At 43.5% G+C, this 24,067-nt stretch overlaps 1 protein-coding gene across 1 annotated transcript in view; it reads left to right on the plus strand.

The window, feature by feature from the left end:
• Positions 1 to 24,067, plus strand: part of zc2hc1a (zinc finger, C2HC-type containing 1A) — a 75,797-nt gene that overhangs the window by 5,368 nt on the left and 46,362 nt on the right. The window contains exon 4 of the mRNA XM_068032091.1: positions 22,163 to 22,304. Within this exon, the coding sequence (XP_067888192.1) occupies positions 22,163 to 22,304 (142 nt within the window). The remainder of the gene's footprint in view (positions 1 to 22,162; positions 22,305 to 24,067) is intronic.

Genomic DNA, 24,067 nt, shown 5'->3' on the forward strand with positions numbered 1-24,067 from the left:
TTGTAATAGTAGTCATAGATTTTTTTTTTTGGGGGTGTGGGTGGGTGTTCAGCTAGAAAATAGGGAATTGTGGTTTGCCTTATGCACAAGCTATATATGGTATTTTTTATTTTACATTGAATACTATGAGCAAACTCAGTTCTTTGCTCAAAGTCTATATTATCCATGTTGGGCATTTTGACTGTTAAGTTTGAATTATGTATTATATTTGATATTTATAGAACAGTACTGCACAATACAGGCCCTTCGGCCCACGATGTTGTGCCGAACCTTTAACCTACTCTCAGATCAAACTAACTACCGACCTTTCATTCTACTATCATCCATGTACCTATCCAAGAGTCGCTTAAATGCCCCTAACGTATCTGCTTCTACTACCACCGCTGGCAGCACATTCCACGCACCCACCACTCTCTGTGTAATGAACCTACCTCTGACATCTCCCCAAAACCTTCCTCCAATCACCTTAAAATTATGCCCCCTGGTGATAGCCCTTTCCACCCTGGGAAAAAGTCTCTGACTATCCACTCTATCTATGCCTCTCATACTGATCACAGATTTAAGGTACAAAAGCATAAGAGGGGAGATGAGGGGGGGAAAAAAATCCTTAGCGAGTTGTGATCTGGAATGCACTGTCTAAAAGGGTGGTGGAAGCAGATTCAATCATAACTTTCAGAAGGGAATTAAGTTAATGCTTGATGGAAAAATAATTGCAGGGCCATGAGGAAAGAACAGGGGAATGGGACTAATTGGATGGCTCTTCAGGGATCTGGCAAAGGCGTGGTTGGCAGAATGGCAGCCTCCTGTGCTGTATAATTTATGCAAGTTGCCTTTTCATAACTAGGTTTCAACACTTGTGGTTTTTAGTGAAATTATTAGCTATTTTTGTGAAGTTAAGATCTTAGCTATCCAAATAGCACAGTAATGTCTTAAAATCTGTTAGCTGGAGAGAAAAAAAGACCTTAAATGTTTGATCCTGTGCTGGTGGAGGAGTCTAGGACTGGGGAACAATATTAAAATCAGAGCCAGGCCATTCAGGAGCGAAGCTAGGGAACACTTTTCACAGAAATGGAATGCCCCACAAAAAAACAGTAGATGCTAGCTCAAATAATCATTTTAAACCTGTGCAATAGAATTTTGCTAATCAAAGGTATTGAAGAGATATTGAACAAAGGTGGGTGGTTGGAGTTGAGATACAGATTAGCTGTGATCTCATTGAATGGCAGAACAGGCTCAAGGGGCTGAATGGCCTACATAAGAAATAGCTGGCGTAGACCATATGGCCCCTTGAGCCTGCTCCTGTCTTTCAATATGATCATGACTGGCCTCTCTCAACTCCATTTTCCCACCTGCTCTCCATATCCCTCGATTCCCTGAGTGACCAAAATTCTATCAATCTCAGCCTTAAATATATTCATTGCTGGAGCATCCCAGCCCTCTGGGGTAGAGAATTCCAAAGATTCCCAGCCCTTTGTGAAGAAATTTCTCCTCATCTCCCCTAAATGATTGGCCCCTTATCCTGAGACTGTGCCCCCATGTTCTAGTTTTCCCAGCCAGGGAAAACAACCTCTCCGTGTCGACCTTGTCAAGCTCCTTCAGAATCTTTGTTTCAATGAAATCACCTCTCATTCTTTTAAACTTCCAGAGAGTATAGGCCCAATTTACTCAGCCTCTCATCCCAAGAACCAGTCTAGTGAACCTTTTGTTGTACTGCCTCCAATGCAAGTATATCCTTCATCCTTTCTTAGATATGGCAACAAACCCCTGTACAATTGTAGCAAGACCTCTTTATTCTTATACTCCAATCCCCGCACAATAAAGGCCAACATGCCATATGTCTTCATAATTGCTTGCTGTACCTACCATGCTAACTTTGTGTTCCTTGTAAAAGTACATCTAAGTCTCTGAGCATCAACATTTACAACGGGAGGTCGTGGCATAGTGGTAATGTCACTGGACTAGTAATCTAAATGCCCAGGCTAATATCCTGGCAATATGGGTTCAAATCCTACCAGGGCAGCTGGTGGAATTAAAATTAATAGAAATTAATTCAGTTAATAAAAATTCAATTAATTAATAAAAATATCTGGAATTGAAAGCTAGTCTCAGTAATGGTGCCATAAAATTATCATTGATTGTTGTAAAAACCCATCTGGTTCATTAATGTCCTTTAGGGAAGGAAATCTATCATCCTTATCTGGTCTGGCCTATGTGATTCCAGACCTAAAGCAATGTGGTTGATTCTTAACTCTGAAATGGCCAAGTAAGCCACTCTGTTGTCAAGCGCAATTAGGGATGGGTAACAAATGCTGGCCTTGCCAGCGACACCCACATCCCATGTAAGAATTAAAAAAAAAAAAAAAAAAAGCCTATTCCTTTCCCATTCTGTCTGACTTTTCAAAATGTTGGGTGCTATTTATATATTTATTTCCCAACCTTGGTCACCTGGTAACCATGCCTCTGTAATGGTGATTAAATTTATTTCTATTTGTACTACTAGTTATCTATCTTATTGTGAATGCTTCCTGTATTCAGATAACGAGCCTTTAATTCTATTTTGTTACTATTCTTTGCATGCACCTTTATTCTCTGATGCACTATTACCATTAATCTCTTTGTCCCTATCTGTCCAACCCTGCGTGTCTTTACCCAAATCGCTACACCCTTCTATTGTCTTGACTTTTTCCTTCAGATTTCTAAATCTTCCTTCACTTGATCTTTTTCACCACCCCCCAACTTTTAGTTTAAAGCCCTGCTCCTGTTCCTGTGTTCCGAATAGGTTTGGCGTAATTCAGAAAATGAAGTGGGTGTAAATTCTTCATCTGCCTTTACATATTACTAACTCACTAGTATGGATACAATAGTGTAAGGGTTATGTTACTAGACTGGTAATTCAGAGAGTTCAAATCCCACCATGCCAGTTGAATTCAGTTTAGAAAAAGAACACGGTCATTTGGTAAGTCGAATTGGAAAGATTATGGACTCTCCTGTTTTATTTTATTTATTGCTTCAGGACTAACAATATGTAATAAACCTTATGTGAAATTATTTTCTCTTAGACCTCATTAATACTTTTATGTGGGTCACAGAAACCTTTTGAGGTGAGTCCTAGAGAAGTTCATTTTCTATTTGTTTTGATCTATTTTTGCTACAATTATAAATGTAGAAGATATCCATTTTAAAGCAGTGTTTGTATCGGGACAAAAAGCAAGTTGAAAATGGCAATTCTAATGTGATCCTCGCAAAAAAATACCAGTGTGATTTTTAGATAAGTAAAAATGATATTCTAATGGAGTTTAAGCAGCTGGGGCATCTTCGTTGTGCATTGAAATCTGGGCATCACATCTGCATATTTGCAAATAATTTGAAAATATCTGATTAGATTATGTGCTATTATTTATTTATTCATTGCTGTTTATAATTCTGTATTTCTTAAATGACAATTTGCAGTATCTTCTCCTTCTTTGACCTCCTTGTCTCAAAAGACAATGGGTAAGTGCCTGGAGGTGGTCAGTGGTTTGTGAAGCAGCACCTGGAGTGGCTATTAAGGCCAATTCTAGAGTGACAAACTCTTCCATAGGTGCTGCAAATAAAATTGGTTGTCGGGGCTGTTACACAGTTGGCTCTCCCCTTGCGCTTCTGTCTTTTTTCCTGCCAACAGCTAAGTCTCTTTGACTCACCACTCTTTAGCCCCGCCTTTATGGCTGTCCGCCAGCTCTGGCGATCACTGGCAACTGACTCCCACGACTTGTGATCAATGTCACAGGACTTTATGTCGCGTTTGCAGACTTCTTTAAAGCGGAGCCATGGACGGCCGGTGGGTCTGATACCAGTACAGTGCTGTACAATGTGTCCTTGGGGAACCTGCCATCTTTCATGTGGCTCACATGGCCAAGCCATCTCAAGCGCCGCTGACTCAGTAGGGTGTATATGATGTGGATGTTGGCCGCCTCGAGGACTTCTGTGTTGGAGATACAGTCCTGCCACCTGATGCCAAGGATTCTCCAGAGGCAGCGAAGATGGAATGAATTGAGACTTCGCTCTTGGCTGACATACGTTGTCCAGGCCTCGCTGTTGTAGAGCAAGGTACTGAGGATACAGGCTTGATACACTCGGACTTTTGTGTTCCGTGTCAATGCGCGATTTTCCCACGCTCTCTTGGCCAGTCTGGACATAGCAGCGGACACTTTTCCCATGCGCTTGTTGATTTCTGCATCGAGAGACAGGTTACTGGTGATAGTTGAGCCTAGGTAGGTGAACTCTTGAACCACTTCCAGAGCGTGGTCGCCAATATTGATGGATGGAGCATTTCTGACGTCCTGCCCCATGATGTTCATTTTCTTGAGGCTGATGGTTAGGCTAAATTCGTTGCAGGCAGCCGCAATCCTGTCGATGAGACTCTGCAGACACTCTTCTGTGTGGGATGTTACTGCATCATCGTCAGCAAAGAGGAGTTCCCTGATGAGGTCTTTCCATACTTTGGTCTTCGCTATAAGACGGGCAAAATTGAACAGCCTGCCATCTGATCTTGTGTGGAAGAAAATTACTTCTTCTGAAGACTTGAATGTGTGAGAGCAGCAGGGAGAAGAAGATCCCAAACAGTGTAGGTGCAAGAACACAGCCCTGTTTCACACCACTCAGGATAGGAAAGGGGTCTGATGAGGCGCCGCTATGCTGAATTGTGCCTTTCATCTTGTCATGGAATGAGGTGATGATACTTAGTAGCTTTGATGGACATCCGATCTTTGCTAGTAGTCTGAAGAGACCGTGTCTGCTGACGAGGTCATAGGCTTTGGTGAGATCAATGAAAGCAACGTAGAGGAGCATCTGTTGTTCGCGGCATTTCTCCTGTAGCTGGCAAAGGGAGAACAGCATGTCAATGGTGGATCTCTCTGCTCGAAAGCCACACTGTGCCTCAGGGTAGACAAGCTCCGCTAGCTTCTGGAGCCTGTTTAAAGCGACTCGAGCGAAGACTTTCCCCACTATGCTGAGCAGGGAGATTCCACAGTAGTTGTTGCAGTCACCGCGGTCACCCTTGTTCTTATAGAGGGTGATGATATTGGCATCATGCATGTCCTGTGGTACTGCTCTCTTGTCCCAGCACAGGCAAAGCAGTTCATGTAGTGCTGAGAGTATAGCTGGCTTGGCACTCTTGATTATTTCAGGGGTAATGCTGTCCTTCCCAGGGGCTTTTCCACTGACTAGAGAATCAATGACATTACTGAGTTCCGATTTTGTTGGCTGTTCGTCCAGCTGATCCATGACTGGCAGAGACTGGGTTGCATTGAGGGCGGTCTCAGTGACAACATTTTCCCTGGAGTACAGTTCTAGGTAGTGTTCCACCCAGTGGTCCATTTGCTTGCATTGGTCAGTGATTATGTCCCCTGATTTAGACTTGAGGGGGGTGATCTTCCTGATGGTTGGCCCAAAAGCGCTCTCAATTCCATCATACATTCCTCTGATGTTTCCGGTGTCGGACGCCAACTAAATACGACTACATGGGTGTTGCCAGTAGTCATTTGCGCAGCGCCTGGCTGTTATTTGTGCAGTGCTTCTGGCTGCTTTAAGTGCTACGGATGTTAACTCGCTGGGGGCTTTCTTGTAGTTCAGCAGTGCAATGCGCTTAGCGGCTATGACAGGTTCCAGCTCTTCAAAGTGAGATTGAAACCAGTCTGCATTCCGCTTCTCGTTTGCCATAGGTGGTCATTGAGTCAAAGATGGCGTCTCTGATGTGGGCCCACTTGGTCTCAGCATCCCCTGTGGGAGTGTTTTGAAAGGCTTTTTCAAGTGAATTTAGAAATTTATGTAACAGCTCTGGATAAGAAATTCTGTTCGTGTTGATGCGCGGGCGGCCCTTCTGCTTGGAGTGATGCAGCTTCTTTGGTTTGAATGTAACCTTGCTGCACACCAGGGAGTGGTCGATGTCACAGTCTGCACTGTGGAAGCTGCGTGTGATTTGAACGCTGTTTAAAGAGGCTCGCCTTGTGGTGATGAGGTCCAGCTGGTGCCAACGACGTGATCTTGGGTGTCTCCATGAAACCTGGTGACAGGGTTTCGTATGAAAGAACGAGTTGCAGAGGTTGTGATAGGTACACAACTCAAGCAGTCTCTGTCCATTCTCATTCATCCTTCCAATGCCATAGTGCCCAAGGCAGGAGGGCCATGAGTCATGGTCGGCCCCAACTCTGGTGTTTAAGTCCCCCAGCAGGAACAGATGTTCAGTATTGGGAATGCTACTAATGATGTCGAGAGATACAGTACTGAAACAGGCCCTTTGGCCCACTGAGTCTGTGCTGACCATCAACCACCCATTTATGCTAATTCTACATTAATCCCATATTCCCTACCACATCCCCACCTTCCCTCAATTCTCCTACCACCTACCTACACTTGGGGCAATTTACAATGGCCAATTTACCTATCAACCTGCAAGTCTTTGGCTGTGGGAGTAACCAGAGCACCCGGCGGAAACCCACGCAGTCACAGGGAGAACTTGCAAACTCTGCACAGGCAGTACCCAGAACTGAACCCGGGTTGCTGGAGTTGAGACTGCGGTGCTAACCATTATTTAGTTCCTCGTAGAACTGGTCTTTAACTTCATGTGGGGAGCAGAGTGTTGGAGCATAGATGCTGAATAGGTGTACTGGACCAGAGGTGGTGAGCAGTCAGATGGACAGTATGCGTTCCAAGCCATTTGAAGTTGGCTCTATCATGCTGAACAAAGAGTTTCTGATGGCAAAGCCCACTCTATGCTGTATTGTTTCCTCAGGATCCCTACCCTGCCAGAAGAAGGTGTAGTCTTGCTCTCTTAGAGATCCTCTCGCAGGGAGGCGTGTCTCCTGAAGTGCTGCAATGTCCACATTGAGTCGACTGAGCTCGTTGTTAATGATGGCGGTCTTCCAAGAATCTTTGATTTGTGTAAGGGCTTCCGACAGGCCAGGACACACACTTCTGATGTTCCACCTTGCAAAACGAAGGGCTGGTACCTTTTTTTGTTTGTTGTGCTGTTTGGTGCGGTGTTACAGTCCGCTTGTCAGGCAATGACCCTGAGCTCCAAGCACCCTTTGAAGCAGGTGGACTGTGGCGGGACAGAAACTTACTGACCGGGGGCTGTCCGGTTTGAGGCGGGCGGTAGCTATCCAGTGAGATGCAATGACCTCTCCCACCGACAAAGGCAACCTGTGGCGCCCAATCTCTACACCAATTGTGCTGGACTTCTAACCCGCAACTGCTGCCTTCCGTGTTGTTTTGGTCACTGTGGTGACTATGGAGTGACCCCTCCATGGCGCATGCCTGGCGGATGTATGGAGGTTGTGAGTTGCCCAAGCGTCAAAACCTCCCTGTCGGCCTTCCCGGTGGGGTCCAAAGGAGTGCAGAGCACGACGTATGGCACCGGTATGGCTGCAGGAACTGTCGGAAACATGCCAAAGGTGACACATGACTGCCTTCGGAATTCCGCTCCAGATTTTCTGTTCGGGTTTACTCCCTTAGCCTTGGCCTCTCCCGAGACGCCCACAAGGCAGTGGGGTTGTTAGCTCCTATCCCTGAGCAGGGGCCCTAACAAGTAAGCTGTATAATTTCATGGAGGGAGAGGGAAGGGGTGCGAGGGGGAGCTAGGAAGGGGGGGGTGTGAGGGGACGATGGTGTGAGGGGGGAGCTGGGAAGTGGGTGTGAGAGGGGATGGGGTAAGTGGGTACGAGTGGGGAAAGGGGAGAGCTGGGAAGGGGGCGCTAGGGGGAAGATGGTGTGGGGGGGAAAGGGGAAGGCGTCTGGTGGGGTTCGCGACCCTGGCGAGCGGGCTAGCCCACAGCCTGCCACGGCCTCCTCAATGTCGGCCTCCTCCAGGCTGATGCTGCACTCATGGTCGCCATCCAGCTCACGGTGGAGCTTCTTTCCCGGCTCCCAGCTGTGACGGTGGAAGGATGACCGAGGCTGGATTGAGGCCCTGAGCCTCGACGACCGCCTCATGGGCACTCGGGCTGCCTTTCATGTCCCTGGGCGCGTCGGTCACATACTGGCCGCACCAGTTTTGGTGTAGGCTCTTTCAATCAGTGAAAGAAGTTTTTACTACAAAATCCCAAATCGGGTCCTTTAAAAAGCAGTAAACAAAGCGAACAAGGCTCTCTTACTGAGGTGCCTCCAGCACCTGGGGTAGAGCAGTGTTGCAAGTATTGTAAATACTATTCTTTGAAGAAATCATTGTTACATGCAAATGCAGTGCATCTTTGCAGCCAAACCGGTACTGCATTATTTCATGAAATAAAGAAGGTTATTAGATTTAAAAGTTACAGGTTTATTGCTTGTTCTAGAGTGTTGTATCTGAATATCACTAAGGAGGAAATCAAGCTGGGGTAAAGAGGACACATGTGATTGGAAGTAGCCATGTGAAATCTTAATATTTTGTGGTTGACCATGAGAAGCAAAAATGCTTTGATGGCTTATTTGTCAGTAGTCTCAGGTTTTGGTCTTAATTGATATAAAACTCTTAACTCCATTTGACTGCAGGAACCAGCATCCAGGAGTAATAAAGTTGCCATAGCCTGCTCCAATTGCTGATGGCAAAATAGAGATAGAAGCACTGGCTGTGCCATCTTATCTCTTTTCTCTTCCCACCCCTGACCACTGCCCCCACATCTCATCCTTTAACATTTTATCATTTTGGCTGAAAGTTTTGATCGGTTACACATGTAGAAGATTAATGAATCACAGATTTAACTTTGACAATCACAGTTTGACCTTTGTGAATTGTAGGTGTTTTTGTGCAGTTACTTTCTGGCATGTACAGGCATTGTTGGGAATTCTATTTTAATGGTGGTATTCTGCTATTTCAGCTTCTGCATTATTAGATCTCAAAAATGTAACATTCAAATATTAATTTTATAGTTAATCTTGCTGTTTATTTCTAGCTGTGAGGTTTCAATGATACACTTAGGTCGGAATATGCCTAAAGAACAGCTGCCTAAATGCTTGAAGTCTGCATGAGCAGGTTTATTGAAATGTTCAGCCTTGAATATTGTGTGTGCAATCTTTAGGCATTAAGTTTTCATGCAGGTTGGATTGGAACTTAATAAAAAATGAAGTAGTTGCGGGGAAGAAATCTTTGCTAATTTGAAAAGTTATTTATTTTCGGCAGGTCTTGGTTGAAAGATAGTTGGCCGGGCAATTGAAATTCTGTTGGAGAGCTGATGGGAACTTCAAAAGTCAAAAGAAAGAATGGTAGAAAAAATAGTAATAAGTGAGACAAATTAGACCAGAAATAGTAACAAATCTGTGAATGTGAGTTTGAAAAAAAAGTGACCAAGGTGTAAAAGAATATACATAAATGGTCCATTGGGCAGGAAATAAAAAGAATGTTCAGTAAGCAGAAGCAACCAATCGAACGAAGAGAAACTAATACTGTGATTTTCAATTGGGTTGGGATGGCATGGTAAATGGCATATGTTCAATGGACAGCAGATAAATACCTGTGGGTGATGGAGAATGTAATTTGCATTAGAATCTAATGCAGTTTTCAAAAGTAAGAACAGGATGCAAGATGCCTCCTAACAGCAGAAGGTTTAACGGCCAAACTTTCTAGGTTAACGCAGAAACTATGGCCAGGGAGCCTCCGAAGAAGGGTGCCAAATTTGGTACCATCCAGAATGGCCGTACTGCTGTTGTGTCAGCAGAAATTGGCTGTATTTCCCTAATAAAAAGAAACTGCAAGAAGACAGAAAATGCAGAAAAAAAATTTTTGGTCAATACAATGAGGTAAACAATTGACAATGTTTGTTTTTTACATACTAATGTAAATTTAAAGGATTTACATTGATCATAAAATGTGCATCAAAACATACAATAAATAGGACACAGACGAAGACTGAAAAAGAGACCTAGGATTGATGGTTAGACTTAGCAATTTCATAGAACCATAGGCCCAAAGAAAAAGTACAGCACAGAAGGAGGCCATTTACCCCATCGTGTCTGCGCTGGCCAAATAAACAATCCATCCAAACTAATCCTACCTTCTAGCACCACATCCATAGCCCTGCAGGTTACAGCACCTCAAGAACATGTCCAGATACCTTTTTTAAAAGAATTGTGTGTCTGCCTCCACCACCGTTCCTGGCAGTGAATTCCAGACACCCACATGTCCACTCATGTCTCCTCTAATCCTTCTATCAATCACCTTAAATCTGTGCCCCCTGGTAACTGACCTCCCTGCCAGGGGAAACAGGTTCTTCCTGTCCGCTGTATCTAGGCCCCTCATAATTTTGTACACCTCTGTCAAGTCACCCCTCGGCCTCCTTTTTTGTTTCTCATTTCAATGTGTGAATAAGGTGGCAGACCAATTAGATAACAAATGCATTCCTGGGGTATAAAGCCAAAGCAATTTTATGTATAATTTTCTAGAGGGATACTGGTCTCTTACAATGCAGTGGTCAAGCTACACTTGAAGTTCTTTGTTTTATGTTACATGATCAAAATAAAACATACACAAACAGAGCAGGGCATGTGGAATTGAGAGGTGTATGAGGAAAGTTGCAAAGGTCTACCATTTAAAAGAAGGGGAATGTAATTGAAAGTGAAATGTTAATTTAAAATGGATATTGTAAAGAACTCGGAGAATTATTTGAAATAATTTATTAGGGAAGAGAGTTGCAGCAATAACAAGCGATGTTGAAAATGCAGCTGGACAGTATAATGGAAAATTTAAAGTAATGCCGGGATGAGCTTTGGCTTTTTCTCAGCTTTATTTTTTCTTATGACATTATTCTTGGCCCAATTGTATGTTTGGTTGAGTAAACAATAGTTTACTGGGTGTCCTGAGGTTTTGGGAGAAAGGAAAGTACGTGATGACTGGAGTGGGAGAACAGTAAGAGTACACAGATGTGAAAAGATAAATGTAAATATCTGCAAGAAGCCAAACAAATGTTTAGGAAAGTGCAAAACTGAAGTGGAATTGGGAGTAAAGAGCGAGAATGAGTACATGTAAACTAGCTTTATTATTGTAGTCAGGCTTTTTAAAGTGTTTTTTTTTCTTGAATGAACAGCAATTTCCATAAAGAGATCAAACTTCATATTTTACTCTGTCATAATGAGTTAGCTCAGGTTTAAAATATGACTCTCAACCAAATTGTATCGCTCATTGGAGAACATGCAGGGATGTTCTCTGCCCTCTTATCAGTTCAAATATTTGCAACACTGGGCTCCTTTTATACAAGCTGTGCTATTGTCTAGACTTATTCACAAATAATCATTAGAAAAGTAGAAAATGGTTAAAAAAAAAAAACATACTCTAATTTACATTTACTCTTCCAATTGGCTCCTCTTGAAAAGCTTCAGGGAAAACTGACAGCTGCTGGTGGTGAATGCATATGCCATGTTTGTTTAAAACCATTAAGGATGGAAGAGATGTATCATCAAAGAAAAATACTTAGAGTTCCTCCATATGATCTGTTTAAATAAAATGTTTTAGTTTCAGAGAAAATGAGGAAGATCCTTGTTCTGTTTAAGGGATGCGCTGCAGGGATTTCCCTGACTAACATATACCCCCGAATATCTGCTTTATTCAATCAACATTTTAATTTTTTTTTTAAACTGAGGTCTGCAACCTACTGAAACCATAAGTGTTTTTTTTTCCTGATACAGGGAAAAAATTGCAAGTAAGTATTGATCTGTGTATTTCATTTGTGTAGAGCAAGCTTCATTATTTTAAGTTCGATAACCCCCTCATTTCTGTGGGAAGATTTATTCTTGTGGAAATCTAAAGCTTTGGCTATGTGAAATTTGCTTTGTTTTTCCAGAGAAATCAGTGGTGCTGTTGTAACTGATCTAAAAACAATTGTACCATTGATTTATTTGCAAAGTATGAGGTGTCTTTCCACATAGCCAGCAATCACTTGGTGGAAGGCATTCTCATCTATGGTTACTTCAAATTTACTGTAACATTTCATCATCTCTTTTCCCCCATCCTCTTCTGTCACCTGACTCCTAAGCCCCTTTTACTTTATCTGCTGAGGTTATATTTTCCTTGTGGCCTTCAGCCTGTGGCTCACATTTCCTTTCCTTGTCTGACAAGCCTGATCACATCAAAGGCCAAAGAAAAATGTACAAATACTGGGGGCTACGTTGGGCCTGATGAATGAAAGAGGTCCGCAGAAGACTAATTGAATCAAGACTGGGCATACCCAGGGCAGCATCCCATGAATAATTGAGTCAGGGCCAAGGATGACCTGCAAGGAGGTGGGCATTGGGAATGCTGAAAACTGCAAGAAGGTCAACAAGGGAAAAATCAAACTGGGGCTAGAGTGACAACATGTATAGGAGGCATGAAGTTACAGAAATACGTGTACTGGAAATCTGTTGGGGAGGGTGACGGAAGGAACTACAGGGCATGTGAGCAATGAGCACTTTATAAGTAAAGTTAGAGCCAAGAGCAGGAAGGTTGGACCATGCTGGGCACTGTAATGGGCCTAGGTTGCAAAGAAAAGCAACACTGGATGCATGTGGAATTTGGAGAACAGCAAGTAAATTGTATAATTTGAAATCTCAAAATTCCAAAATGTGAAATTTAAAATATGAAAATAAAAACTTAAGTCGGGGTACATTTTGAAAGGCTTGCCAGTCATTTTGTTTTTAAACCATTCAGCTGACTCATGGAAGGCCTGCAATTACACCATGAGATCAGATAGTTGTTAAATTCAGTCTGTTCTCCTACAGTATATTGAAAGATCCTTTGTAACCTTTTTATGATGCCACACAGTGGCGCAGTGGTTAGCACCGCAGCCTCACAGCTCCAGGGACCCGGGTTCGATTCCGGGTACTGCCTGTGTGGAGTTTGCAAGTTCTCCCTGTGTCTGCGTGGGTTTCTTCCGGGTGCTCCGGTTTCCTCCCACAAGCCAAAAGACTTGCAGGTTGATAGGTAAATTGGCCATTATAAATTGTCACTAGTATAGGTAGGTGGTAGGGAAATATAGGGACAGGTGGGGATGTGGTAGGAATATGGAATTAGTGTAGGATTAGTATAAATGGGTGGTTGATGTTCGGCACAGACTCGGTGGGCCGAAGGGCCTGTTTCAGTGCTGTATCTCTAATCAAAAAAAAAAATAAGTAACACTGGCAGTGTAGCTTTTTTTAAAAATTCATTCATGGGATGTGGGGGCCAGCATTTATTGCCCATCCCTAATTGCCCTTGAGAAGGTGGTGGTGAGCTGCCTTCTTGAACCGCTGCAGTCCATGTGGGGTAGGGAGACCCACAGTGCTGTTAGCAAGGGAGTTCCAGGATTTTGACCCAGCGACAGTGAAGGAACAGTGATCTAGTTCCAAGTTAGGATGGTGTGAGACTTGGAGGGGAACTTGCAGGTGGTGTTCCCATGCATTTGCTGCTCTTGACCTTCTAGTTGGTAGAGGTCGTGGGTTTGGAAGGTGCTACCTAAGGAGCCTTGGTGCATTTCTGCAGTGCATCTTGTAGATGGTACACACTGCTGCCACTGTGCATCAGTGGTGGAGGGAGTGAATGTTTGTAGATGGGGTGCCATTCAAGCGGGCTGCTTTGTCCTGGATGGTGTCGAGCTTCTTGAGTAGTGTTGGAGCTGCACCCATCCAGGCAAGTGGTGGGTATTCCATCACACTCCTGACTTGCGCCTTGTAGATGGTGGACAGGCTTTGGGGAGTCAGGAGGGGAGTTCCTCACTGCAGGATTCCCAGCCTCTGACCTGCTCTTGTAGTCACGGTATTTATATGGCTACTCCAGTTCAGTTTCTGGTCAATAATAGCCCCTAGGAAGTTGATAGTGGGGGATTCAGCAATGGTCATGCCATTGAATGTCAAGGGGAGATGGTTAGATTCTCTCGTTGGAGATGTTCATTGCCTGGCACTTGTGTGGCGCGAATGTTATTTGCCACTTATCAGCCCAAGCCTGGATATTGTCTAGGTCTTGCTGCATTTCTACACGGACTGCTTCAGTATCTGAATGGTGCTAAACATTGTGCAATCATCAGCAGACATCCCCACTTCTGACCTTATGATTGAAGGAAGGTCATTGATGAAGCAGCTGTAGATGGTTGGGCCTAGGACACTACCCTGAGGAGCTCTTGCAGTGATGTCCTGGAGCTCAGATGATTGACCTCCAACAACCATAACCATCTTCCTTTGCGCTAGGTATGACTTCAGCCAGCCGCAGGTTTTCCCCCTGATTCCCATTGACCGCAGTTTTGCTAGGGCTCTTCGATGCCATGCTCGGTCAAATGCTGCCTTGATGTCAAGGGCAGTCATTCTCGCCTCACCTCTTGTGTTCAGCTCTTTTGTCCATGTTTGAACCAAGACTGTAATGAGATCAGGAGCTGACTGGCCCTGGCAGAACCCAAACTGAGCATCATTGAGCAGGTTATTGTTAAGCAAGTGCAGCTTGATGGTTGATAAGTAAATTGGCCATTGTAAATTGCCCCTAGTTTAGGTAGGTGGTAGGAGAATGGTGGGGATGTGGTAGGGAATATGGGATTAACGTAGGATTAGTATAAATGGGTGGTTGTTGGTTGGCATAGACTCGGTGGGCTGAAGGGCCTGTATCTCTATGACACTGACCTTCCATCACTTTACTGATGATTGAGCTTCGGCTGATGGGGCAGTAATTGGCCGGGTTGGACTTGTCCTGCTTTTTGTGTACAGGACATACCTGGACAATTTTCCACATTGCAGGGTAGATGCCAGTGTTGTAGCTGTACTGGAACAGCTTGGCTAGGGGCGTGGCAAGTTCTGGAGCACAGGTCTTCAGTACTGTTGCCGGAATATTGTCAGGGCCCGTAGTCTTTGCAGTATCCTGTGCCTTCAGTTGTTTCTTGATATCTCGTGGAGTGAATCAAAGAACAAAGATAATTACAGCACAGGAACAGGCCCTTCGGCCCTCCAAGCCTGCGCCGATCCAGATCCTCTCTCTAAACATGTCGCCTATTTTCTAAGGTTCTGTATCTCTTTTCTTCCTGCCCATTCATGTATCTGTCTAGATACATCTTAAATGACTCCATCGTGCCTGCATCTACCACCTCCGCTGGCAATGCGTTCCAGGTGCCCACCACCCTCTGCGTAAAGAACTTTCCACGCATATCCCCCCTAAACTTTTCCCCTTTCACTTTGAACTCGTGTCCTCTAGTAATTGAAACCCCCACTCTGGGAAATAGCCTCTTGCTATCCACCCTGTCTATACCTCTCATGATTTTGTACACCTCAATCAGGTCCCCCCTCAACCTCTGTCTTTCTAATGAAAATAATCCTAATCTGCTCAACCTCTCTTCATAGCTAGCACCCTCCATACCAGGCAACATCCTGGTGAACCTCCTCTGCACCCTCTCCAAAGCATCCACATCCTTTTGATAATGTGGCGACCAGAACTGCACGCAGTATTCCAAATGTGGCCGAACCAAAGTCCTATACAACTGTAACATGACCTGCCAACTCTTGTACTCAATGCCCGTCCGATGAAGGAAAGCATGCCGTATGCCTTCTTGAAATCTTGAATCGAATTGGCTGAAGTCTGGCATCTGTGATGCTGGGGACATCAGGAGGAGGCCAAGATGGATCATCAACTCTGCACTTTTGGCTGAAGATTGTTGCAAATGCTTCAGCCTTATCTTTCGCACTGATGTGCTGGGCTCCCCCATCATTGAGGATGGGGATATTTGTGGAGCCAGCTCCTCCAGTTAGTTATTTAATTGTCCACCACCATTCATGGCTGGATGTGGCAGGACTGCAGAGCTTAGATCTGATCCGTTGGTTATGGGATCGCTTAGCTCTGTCTTTCACATGCTGCTTACGCAGTTTGGCATGCAGATAGTCCTGTGTTGTACCTTCACCAGATTGACACCTCATTTTGAGGTATGCCTGGTGCTGCTCCTGGCATGCCACCCTGCACTCTTCATTGAACCAGGGTTGATCTGCTGGCTTGATGGTAATGGTAGAGTGGGGGATATGCTGGGCCATGAGGTTAGATTGTGGTTGAGTACGATTCTGCTGCTGCTGATGGCTCACAGCGGATGCCCAGTTTTGCATTGCTAGATCTGTTTGAAATCTATCCTATTTAGCACAGTTGTAGTGCCACACAACACGAAGGAGGGTATCCTCAATGTGAAGACGGGACTTTGTCTCCACAAGGACTGTGCAGTGGTCACTGCTACCAATACTGTCATGGACAGATGCATCGGCAGCAGGTAAATTGGTGAGGACGAGGTCAAGTATGTTTTCCCCTCTTGTTGGTTCCCTCACCACCTGCCGCATACCCAATCTAGCAGATATGTCCTTTAGGACTCTGCCAGCTCGGTCAGTAGTGGTGCTACCGAGCCGCTCTTGGTGATGGACATTGAAGTCCCCCACCCAGAGTACATTCTGTGTCCTTGCCACCCTCCGTGCTTCCTCCAAGTGCTGTTCAACATGGAGTACTGAGTCATCAGCTGAGGGAGTGCGGTAGGTGGTAATCAGCAGGAGCTTTCCTTGTCCATGTTTGATCTGATGCCATGAGACTTCATGGGGTCCAGAGTCGGTGTTGAGGACTCCCAGGGCAACTCCCTCCCTAATGTATACCACTGTGCCACCACCTCTACTGGGTCTGTCCTGCTGGTGGGACAGGACATACCCAGGGATGGTGATGGCAGTGTCTGGGACATTGTCTGTAAGCTATGATTCCGTGAGTATGACTGTCAGGCTGTTGCTTGACTAGTCTGTGGGTCAGCTCTCCCAACTTTGGCACAAGCCCCCGGATGTTAGTAAGGAGGACTTTGTAGGGTTGACCGGACTGGGTTTCCCGTTGTCGTTTCCGGTGCCTAGGTCGATGCTGGGTGGTCGGTCCAGTTTTATTCCTTTTTATTCACTTCGTAGCGGTTAGATACAACTGAGTGGCTTGCTCGGCCACTTCAGAGGGCATTTAACAGTCAACCACATTGCTGGAGTCACATGTAGGCCAGACCAGGTAAGGACAGCAGATTTCCTTTCCTAAAGGACATTAGTGAGCCAGATGGGTTTTTACAACAATCAACAATAGTTTCATGGCCATCATTAGACTAGCTGTCTGACGATCATTGACCTCTACAATTGCACTGCACTGGATGTTCTTTGAAGCTATATCTTGGTTTCTCAAACTTATCTCTGTCATGTTTTGGTTAGTGACCGAGTTATTATTGACTTCATTTTTTATTATATTTTTATCTATATACTTTTCTTTTTCTACTCTGTCAGTTCATGTAGCACTTATCTACTGGGACTAGCAAGGTTCCTGCTCCTGAGCACAGTTAGATTCTTCCCTTGTTCCTTAAGCTTGCAGGTTCCCATTTGCTCTTGCCCATTTTGGATTGGCATTGATCATCTCCATCTGGTTGTCAGCTGTTGCTGCTTAGTGGTCCATTCTCTGCAAGCTGACTTATTCCTGTGTCTTGCTGCCAGTTCTGTGCTTGTTTTCCGGCTTGTTTGACAGTACTTCCAGCCAGTTACCAGTTGTGTGGGTTGGAAGATTGAAGAGATCCACTGAACAAGTGGTGAGAGGAATGAGGTGTTGAGCTGCAATTACACAGGCTATTTGCAATTTAATGGAGGGCAAAAAAGAAGACTATTGCAAGTGGCAGGAGGAGGGGGAAAGGGTGATCCAGAGTTGCAATTGCTGGGGCTGTTCTCAAATTAATGATTAATCCTTTGTTTTTTTTCTTTCTTTCAAATAGTTATATTGTAATGTTGACATGTTAACTGGCACTGGCAATTTATATCATAAATGTTTACATAGGGCTCTTCCATTATATCGGTTAATTTAAAAAAGCTTCACTCAAAGATCATGACAACAGGAAATAAGGGTTGTGGACAAGAGGTATGTGCAATTGATAATTTGGCCTTTAATGTTTGCAGTAAGTCGGAGGATCTGTTTTATAGTAATCGAGCTGTTTATGCTGTAAGAACAGTGGGTTTGGACTCCTGAGCAAAAAGAAAAGACACATTCTTCGAATCATAGAAAGTTTACAGCACAGAAAGAGGCCACTGTGCTGGCTGAAAAATGATCTACCCAGTCTAATCCCACCTTCCAGCATTTAGTCCGTAGCCCTTAACCCTCTATCTTATTTACTTACTAAGGAACTGTCTGGGCTTTACTGACCAACTTAGGAGGGAATGATGCCCATGTTTGGCTGCCACCCTAACTTGCAGTTTAGATTGGTAACACAAATTCATATTCAGTTATCAATTTGGATACCCACAAGCTACTGAGTAAATTAACCCTTTTTTGCCAAATCATCAAAGTAAGTCTCAACAGTATGAATATTTTGAAGAAAGAAAAGCTACAGGGCTGTGGGGAAAGAGCAGGGTTGTTGGATTAATTTGATACTAAAGAGCTGGCAGAGACACAGGCAGAATCAGCCAGAATCACCACCTGTGCTGTATCATTCTATGATTCTATAACCAATCATATGCTACTTATTGACTGAAATTATCACAAATTAAAGATCGATTATAGAAACAAATAGTTATAGACTAGGTTATCTAACAGTTTGACTAACATAATAATTCAGGCATATCTGTGCATTGCTGTAATTCCACATTAACTGGTTTGCTCATTATGAAATTGTTGTGTCCGCCACTTTGGTGGTGAGACCGCCTGTTCCACTCTGATTCTCCATTCTGGCTGATTATTCTTTCTGGGAGAGATGGTCGTGTAGTGGTAAGGTCACTGGATTAGTCATCCAGAGGCCCAGACTAATCTGGGGACACTGCAGCTGGTGGAATTTAAATTCAATTAATTAATAACATTTTGTAATTGAAAGCTAGTCTCAGTAATGGTGCCATGAAACTCTCATTGATTGTTGGGAAAAAAAAACCATCTGATTCACTAATGTACTTTAGGGAAGGAAATCTGCTGTCCTTACCTGGTCTGGCCTACATGTGACTGCAGACCCACAGCAATGTGGTTGACTCTTAAATGCTCTCTGAAATGGTCTCGCAAATCACTCCGTTCAAGGGCAATTAGGGATGGGCAACAAATGTCAGCGACGGCCACATCCCATGAAAGAATTTTTTAAAATCCACCTTGTGCACAAGTATTATCTGAGCTGGCATAACTCATTTTCCTTGATCTCATAACTTATACAGGTAAGTAACACAGTTATCTGTGCTCATAGCTGGCTGGTGCTGCTGTACAATTTGACTTCTATAACTGCTTACTCTCTGTCCTGAATGTACTTGATATTTGTAAAAGTACCTAATAGTTGAAGGTTACTACAGAAGATGGTCACAGGAGAAGGTATTCTTCTAACTAACTGACTTCTAGCTAAGAGAATTAACAAACACAGTGGGAGACTGTTGAGAAGTATAAAAACAACTTTATATTCCTTAAATTCAAAGGAGAACCCCATTCCATTCAAGTGATCAATTTGGATTCACCTCTTTTGGTGTTGGTCACTTCAAATGGTCACATAAGGGTTCTGGAAGATGTCAAAGTTAACGAAGCCGTGACACTCACAGTGCAGCGATTGAAACTAAAAGAACTCAAACTGAAGAGTTACAAAACTGGACTTTTTTTTTTAAAAAAAGAACAATGCTGCAAAAGAGGCCGCATGTATCTTCGAACATTGCCACACTGTTTAGAACAAAGGATACCTAACCAAGTTGATAGGTGTTAATTACACTCATCCTGAAGCATTCCTGAATTGAATGGGTTCTTCTGAAACCAAGAAGGTACGAAGTGGCCATATCCTGGGCTATTGTGGGCCACCACATAGAGGGCGATATACATCTCCCAACAGCGGCAAGATGTAAGACCATTTTGACTTAAAAAATAGCCCCTGAAAAATTGGGAGGGAGAGAGACACTCCTGGGGTAAAAAAGCATCACCAAGCATCTTGTCCAGCTAAGGGCTGGGAGAAAATCCAGTAAACCATAAGGGAGGCGCCCTGCTGAAAGTCTTACATTTTTAACTTATGCAGTAGTGAAATTGGAAGTGATCCTCTGTCTTCAAACTGAACTTTCAACGAAGAGAGAAGTCTGCAAACCAATGAGAACTTGACTTATGAAAGAATGCAACAGCTTTACATTGAACCCCGAAAACCACTTTTCCCTTTTCCAATTTATTTGTCTCTTCGCGTATGCGTGTGTGCACGCGTGTGTGACTGAATGCTGTTGCAACAATCTTGGGATAAGGCATATTGCTCAATAAGTAATTGATCTTCTGTTTTAAACCTACAAGAATATAAGTTATACAAAATTATGAGGGGCATAGATAGGAAGAAACTTTTTCCCTTAGCGGAGGTGTCCATAATGCATCAGGGGGCATAGATTTAAGGTAAGGGGCATGAAGTTAGGAGGGAATTTGAGGAAAAAAAGTTTTCACCCAGAGGGTGGTTGGAATCTGGAACACACTGCCTGAAGGGGTGGTAGAGACAGGAACCCTCACAACATTTAAGAAGTATTTAGATGAGCACTTGAAAAGCCAAAGCCTACAAGGCTGCGGGCCAAGTGCCAGAAAATGGGATTAGAATAGATAGGTACTTAATAGCCGGCACAGACACGATGGGCCGAAGGGCCTGTTTCTGTGCTGTATAACTCTGACTAAGAAAACTTGTGTCTGTTCATTTCACAATACATAAAGGGATTAAACCCTAATAAATAAACACTTGCTGCAGTTAGGTGGCAGTGGAACAGTGGGAACCACCTACACCCCTCACCACGTGGCTGTAACAGAAGGACAGATACCTACTCATACTTTGTGTTCCCCTAACTTTTTTTCAATCTTTAGCAAAGAACCCGATAAGGTATGCCATGTTTATGCCCTTCTAATGAGCTATTACTTAGCTCTGTCCTCAGTGTTGGCTGTCTTATCATTAATCATAAGCATTTATTTCAATAAATATCTACACAGTTTTGATTAGTTTAGAATTTCCTACTATTTCTCAGTATTCAGTTTAACCACTGACTATTATATGGCCACTTTACTGAAATTTAATTTTGAAAGCACAATTTACAGGGCATTTTCCTTGCATGTTGAAAATATCATTAGGGCCATTAATTCGAAGTCAAATTCCATTTTTATTAAATGGTATTGAGATTTTTCCTATTAATTTGGGATCAAATTCCTTCCATTCTGAAAACCAGATGAGTGGATGTCTGCCAATATTAAAAACTTGTATCTGCATATACTTCCTCTTAGCAGTAGTTGGCTTCCTGTTGTGTTTAGGCCATACTTTTTATAATATTTTGTACCCAAAATTTAATATGGGATTATCCTGTGTAAATTTGTCACACTGCACAGTCATGACTGCCTGAGATATCTGCCAGCTTGGCCACTTTCTTCCTGAGCTATTTTCCCTACAAGTGAAAGCTGAACTTGATTTTAAAGAGTTATATTTTTAAGTGTTTTGTACAATTTAAATTATGATACACTATTTCCATTTTTTTATATTTAATATTTTTAACTGGGCTGGTAAGCACTGAAATTGCCCTTGTCTGCCTTAGTTCTGTTGTTGTCCACTTACTTCATCTCTTTCTGTCCTGCTGCTTTGCCACTCCTGTTCTTTTGCAATGACAATTGTTACTGTATTACTGCCCACTCTGAACAACTGCACTATTGGGTTAACTTTACTTCAAATAGAATTTTTAAAAACAAATAAATTTTAAGAGACTGAGGAAAAAGCATTTATTATCCAGCTAACTTAAATGCTACTGATGCATCTTTGAAATTTTGCACAATCCTCTGTCTGCAAGACCTACCTTCACTTAAGAGTCCCTCTTTCTGGGCAAAAATATGAAGTCCAACCTGAGGCTTTTGGGAGAAGCTGATGCCTTTCACTAAAACTTTGAAGGTATTAAAATACATGAGAGAAATTGTGAATAAATTTAATTCTGAATGTGAGATTGGAATTTAGTTTTTTTTTTTAATTTCTTTAAAACCTTGACATTCGAAGTGTCAGTTACTGAGGGGAAAATGGCAGGAAAGTTTTTTTTTCCAAAAACCAATTTGAAAATGGTTTTTTTATCAGCAATTCATGACAATTGTAACGGTTTCTCATTATGAAATGTTGACATTTCTATTGAGACATTATTCACATGCAAATTTTTTATTACAAAGCATGACACGGGAAGTAAGGATGCTGTATGCAGGATATGTGTGGCATGTATAATAATTACCATGTTATTTCAATTTGCTGATTCTTTTTTTTTTTAGCCCGAGCCTCCCAAAAAAGCTTCAAACTGGAGAAGAAAACATGAAAATTTTATTGCTACCATCAGAGCGGCAAAAAAGATTAGTCAAACGATGAAGGAAGGCGGTGCCCTCCCACCACCGCCTCCACCTTTATACGATCCAGGTATGGTATGCACAAGTAGGATTTTCACTTTAGTTTGAAGAAGACTTGATATGAATTTTTTTTTTAAATAACTTGATTTTTAATTGGTCAGCAATGCTAAACATTGGTGCCTGTTCGAATTCTGATAAGTGGGTAAATCCAAATGGTAGAATGTTGATACTTTAAAAAAAAAATGTTTTTCCCTTCCACAGATGCTGCCAGTGATGCTGTTTTCAGTCTTTTCTATTTTTATTTCAGATTTCCAGCATCTGCAATACTTTTACTTTTGTTCCACCATTTAAATGACAATGTTTAATAGATGGCGTCTCTGATGTGGGCCCACTTGGTCTCAGCATCCCCTGTGGGAGTGTTTTGAAGGGCTGTTACAAGTGAATTTAGAAATTTTTGTAACAGCTGTGGGTGAGAAATTCTGCTCGTGTTGATGCGCGGGTGGCCCTTCTGCTTGGAATGATGCAACTTCTTTGGTCTGAGTCTAACCTTGCTGCACACCAGGGAGTGGTCGGTGTCGCAGTCCGCAAGCCAAAAGACTTGCAGGTTGATGGGTAAATTGGCCATTATAAATTGTCACTAGTATAGGTAGGTGGTAGGGAAATATAGGGACAGGTGGGGATGTTTGGTCGGAATATGGGATTCGTGTAGGATTAGTATAAATGGGTGGCTGATGTTCGGCACAGACTCGGTGGGCCGAAGGGCCTGTTTCAGTGCTGTATCTCTAATCTAATCTAATCTGTGGAAGCTGCGTGTGATTTGAACACTGTTTAAGGCGGCTCGCCTTGTGACAATGAGGTCTAGCTGGTGCCAACGACGCGATCTTGGGCGCCTCCATGAAACCTGGTGACAGGGTTTAGTGTGAAAGAACGAGTTGGTGATGCAGAGGTTATGATAGGTACACAACTCAAGCAGTCCCTGCCCATTCTCATTCATCCTTCCAACGCCATAGCACCCAAGGCAGGGGGGGTCATGAGTCATGGTCAGCCCCAACCCTGGCATTAAAGTCCCCCAGCAGGAATAGGTGTTCGGTGTTGGGGATGCTGCTAATGACATCTCACACTGAAGAGTGCCTGCAGAGTCTCATTAACAGGTTTGCGGCTGCCTGCAATGAATTTGGCCTAACCATCAGCCTCAAGAAAACGAACATCATGGGGCAGGATGTCCGAAATGCTCCATCCATCAATATTGGCGACCACGCTCTGGAAGTGGTTCAAGAGTTCACCTACCTAGGCTCAACTATCACCAGTAACCTGTCTCTCGATGCAGAAATCAACAAGCGCATGGGAAAGGCTTCCACCGCTATGTCCAGACTGGCCAAGTGAGTGTGGGAAAATGGCGTACTGACACGGAACACAAAAGTCCGAGTGTATCAGGCCTGTGTCCTCAGTACCTTGCTCTACGGCAGTGAGGCCTGGACAACGTATGTCAGCCAAGAGCGAAGTCTCAATTCATTCCATCTTCGCTGCCTCCGGAGAATACTTGGCATCAGGTGGCAGGACCGTATCTCCAACACAGAAGTCCTCGAGGCGGCGAACATCCCCAGCTTATACACACTACTGAGTCAGCGGCGCTTGAGATGGCTTGGCCATGTGAGCCGCATGAAAGATGGCAGGATCCCCAAAGACACATTGTACAGTGAGCTCGCCATTGGTATCAGACCCACCGGCCGTCCATGTCTCCGCTTTAAAGACGTCTGCAAACACGACATGAAATCCTGTGACATTGATCACAAGTATTTACAGAGATACACATTACATACAATGTACCTCCTA

This window comes from Heterodontus francisci, chromosome 5 (genome assembly GCF_036365525.1).
Source record: "Heterodontus francisci isolate sHetFra1 chromosome 5, sHetFra1.hap1, whole genome shotgun sequence".
In the NCBI taxonomy this organism is placed as follows: Eukaryota; Metazoa; Chordata; class Chondrichthyes; order Heterodontiformes; family Heterodontidae; genus Heterodontus; species Heterodontus francisci.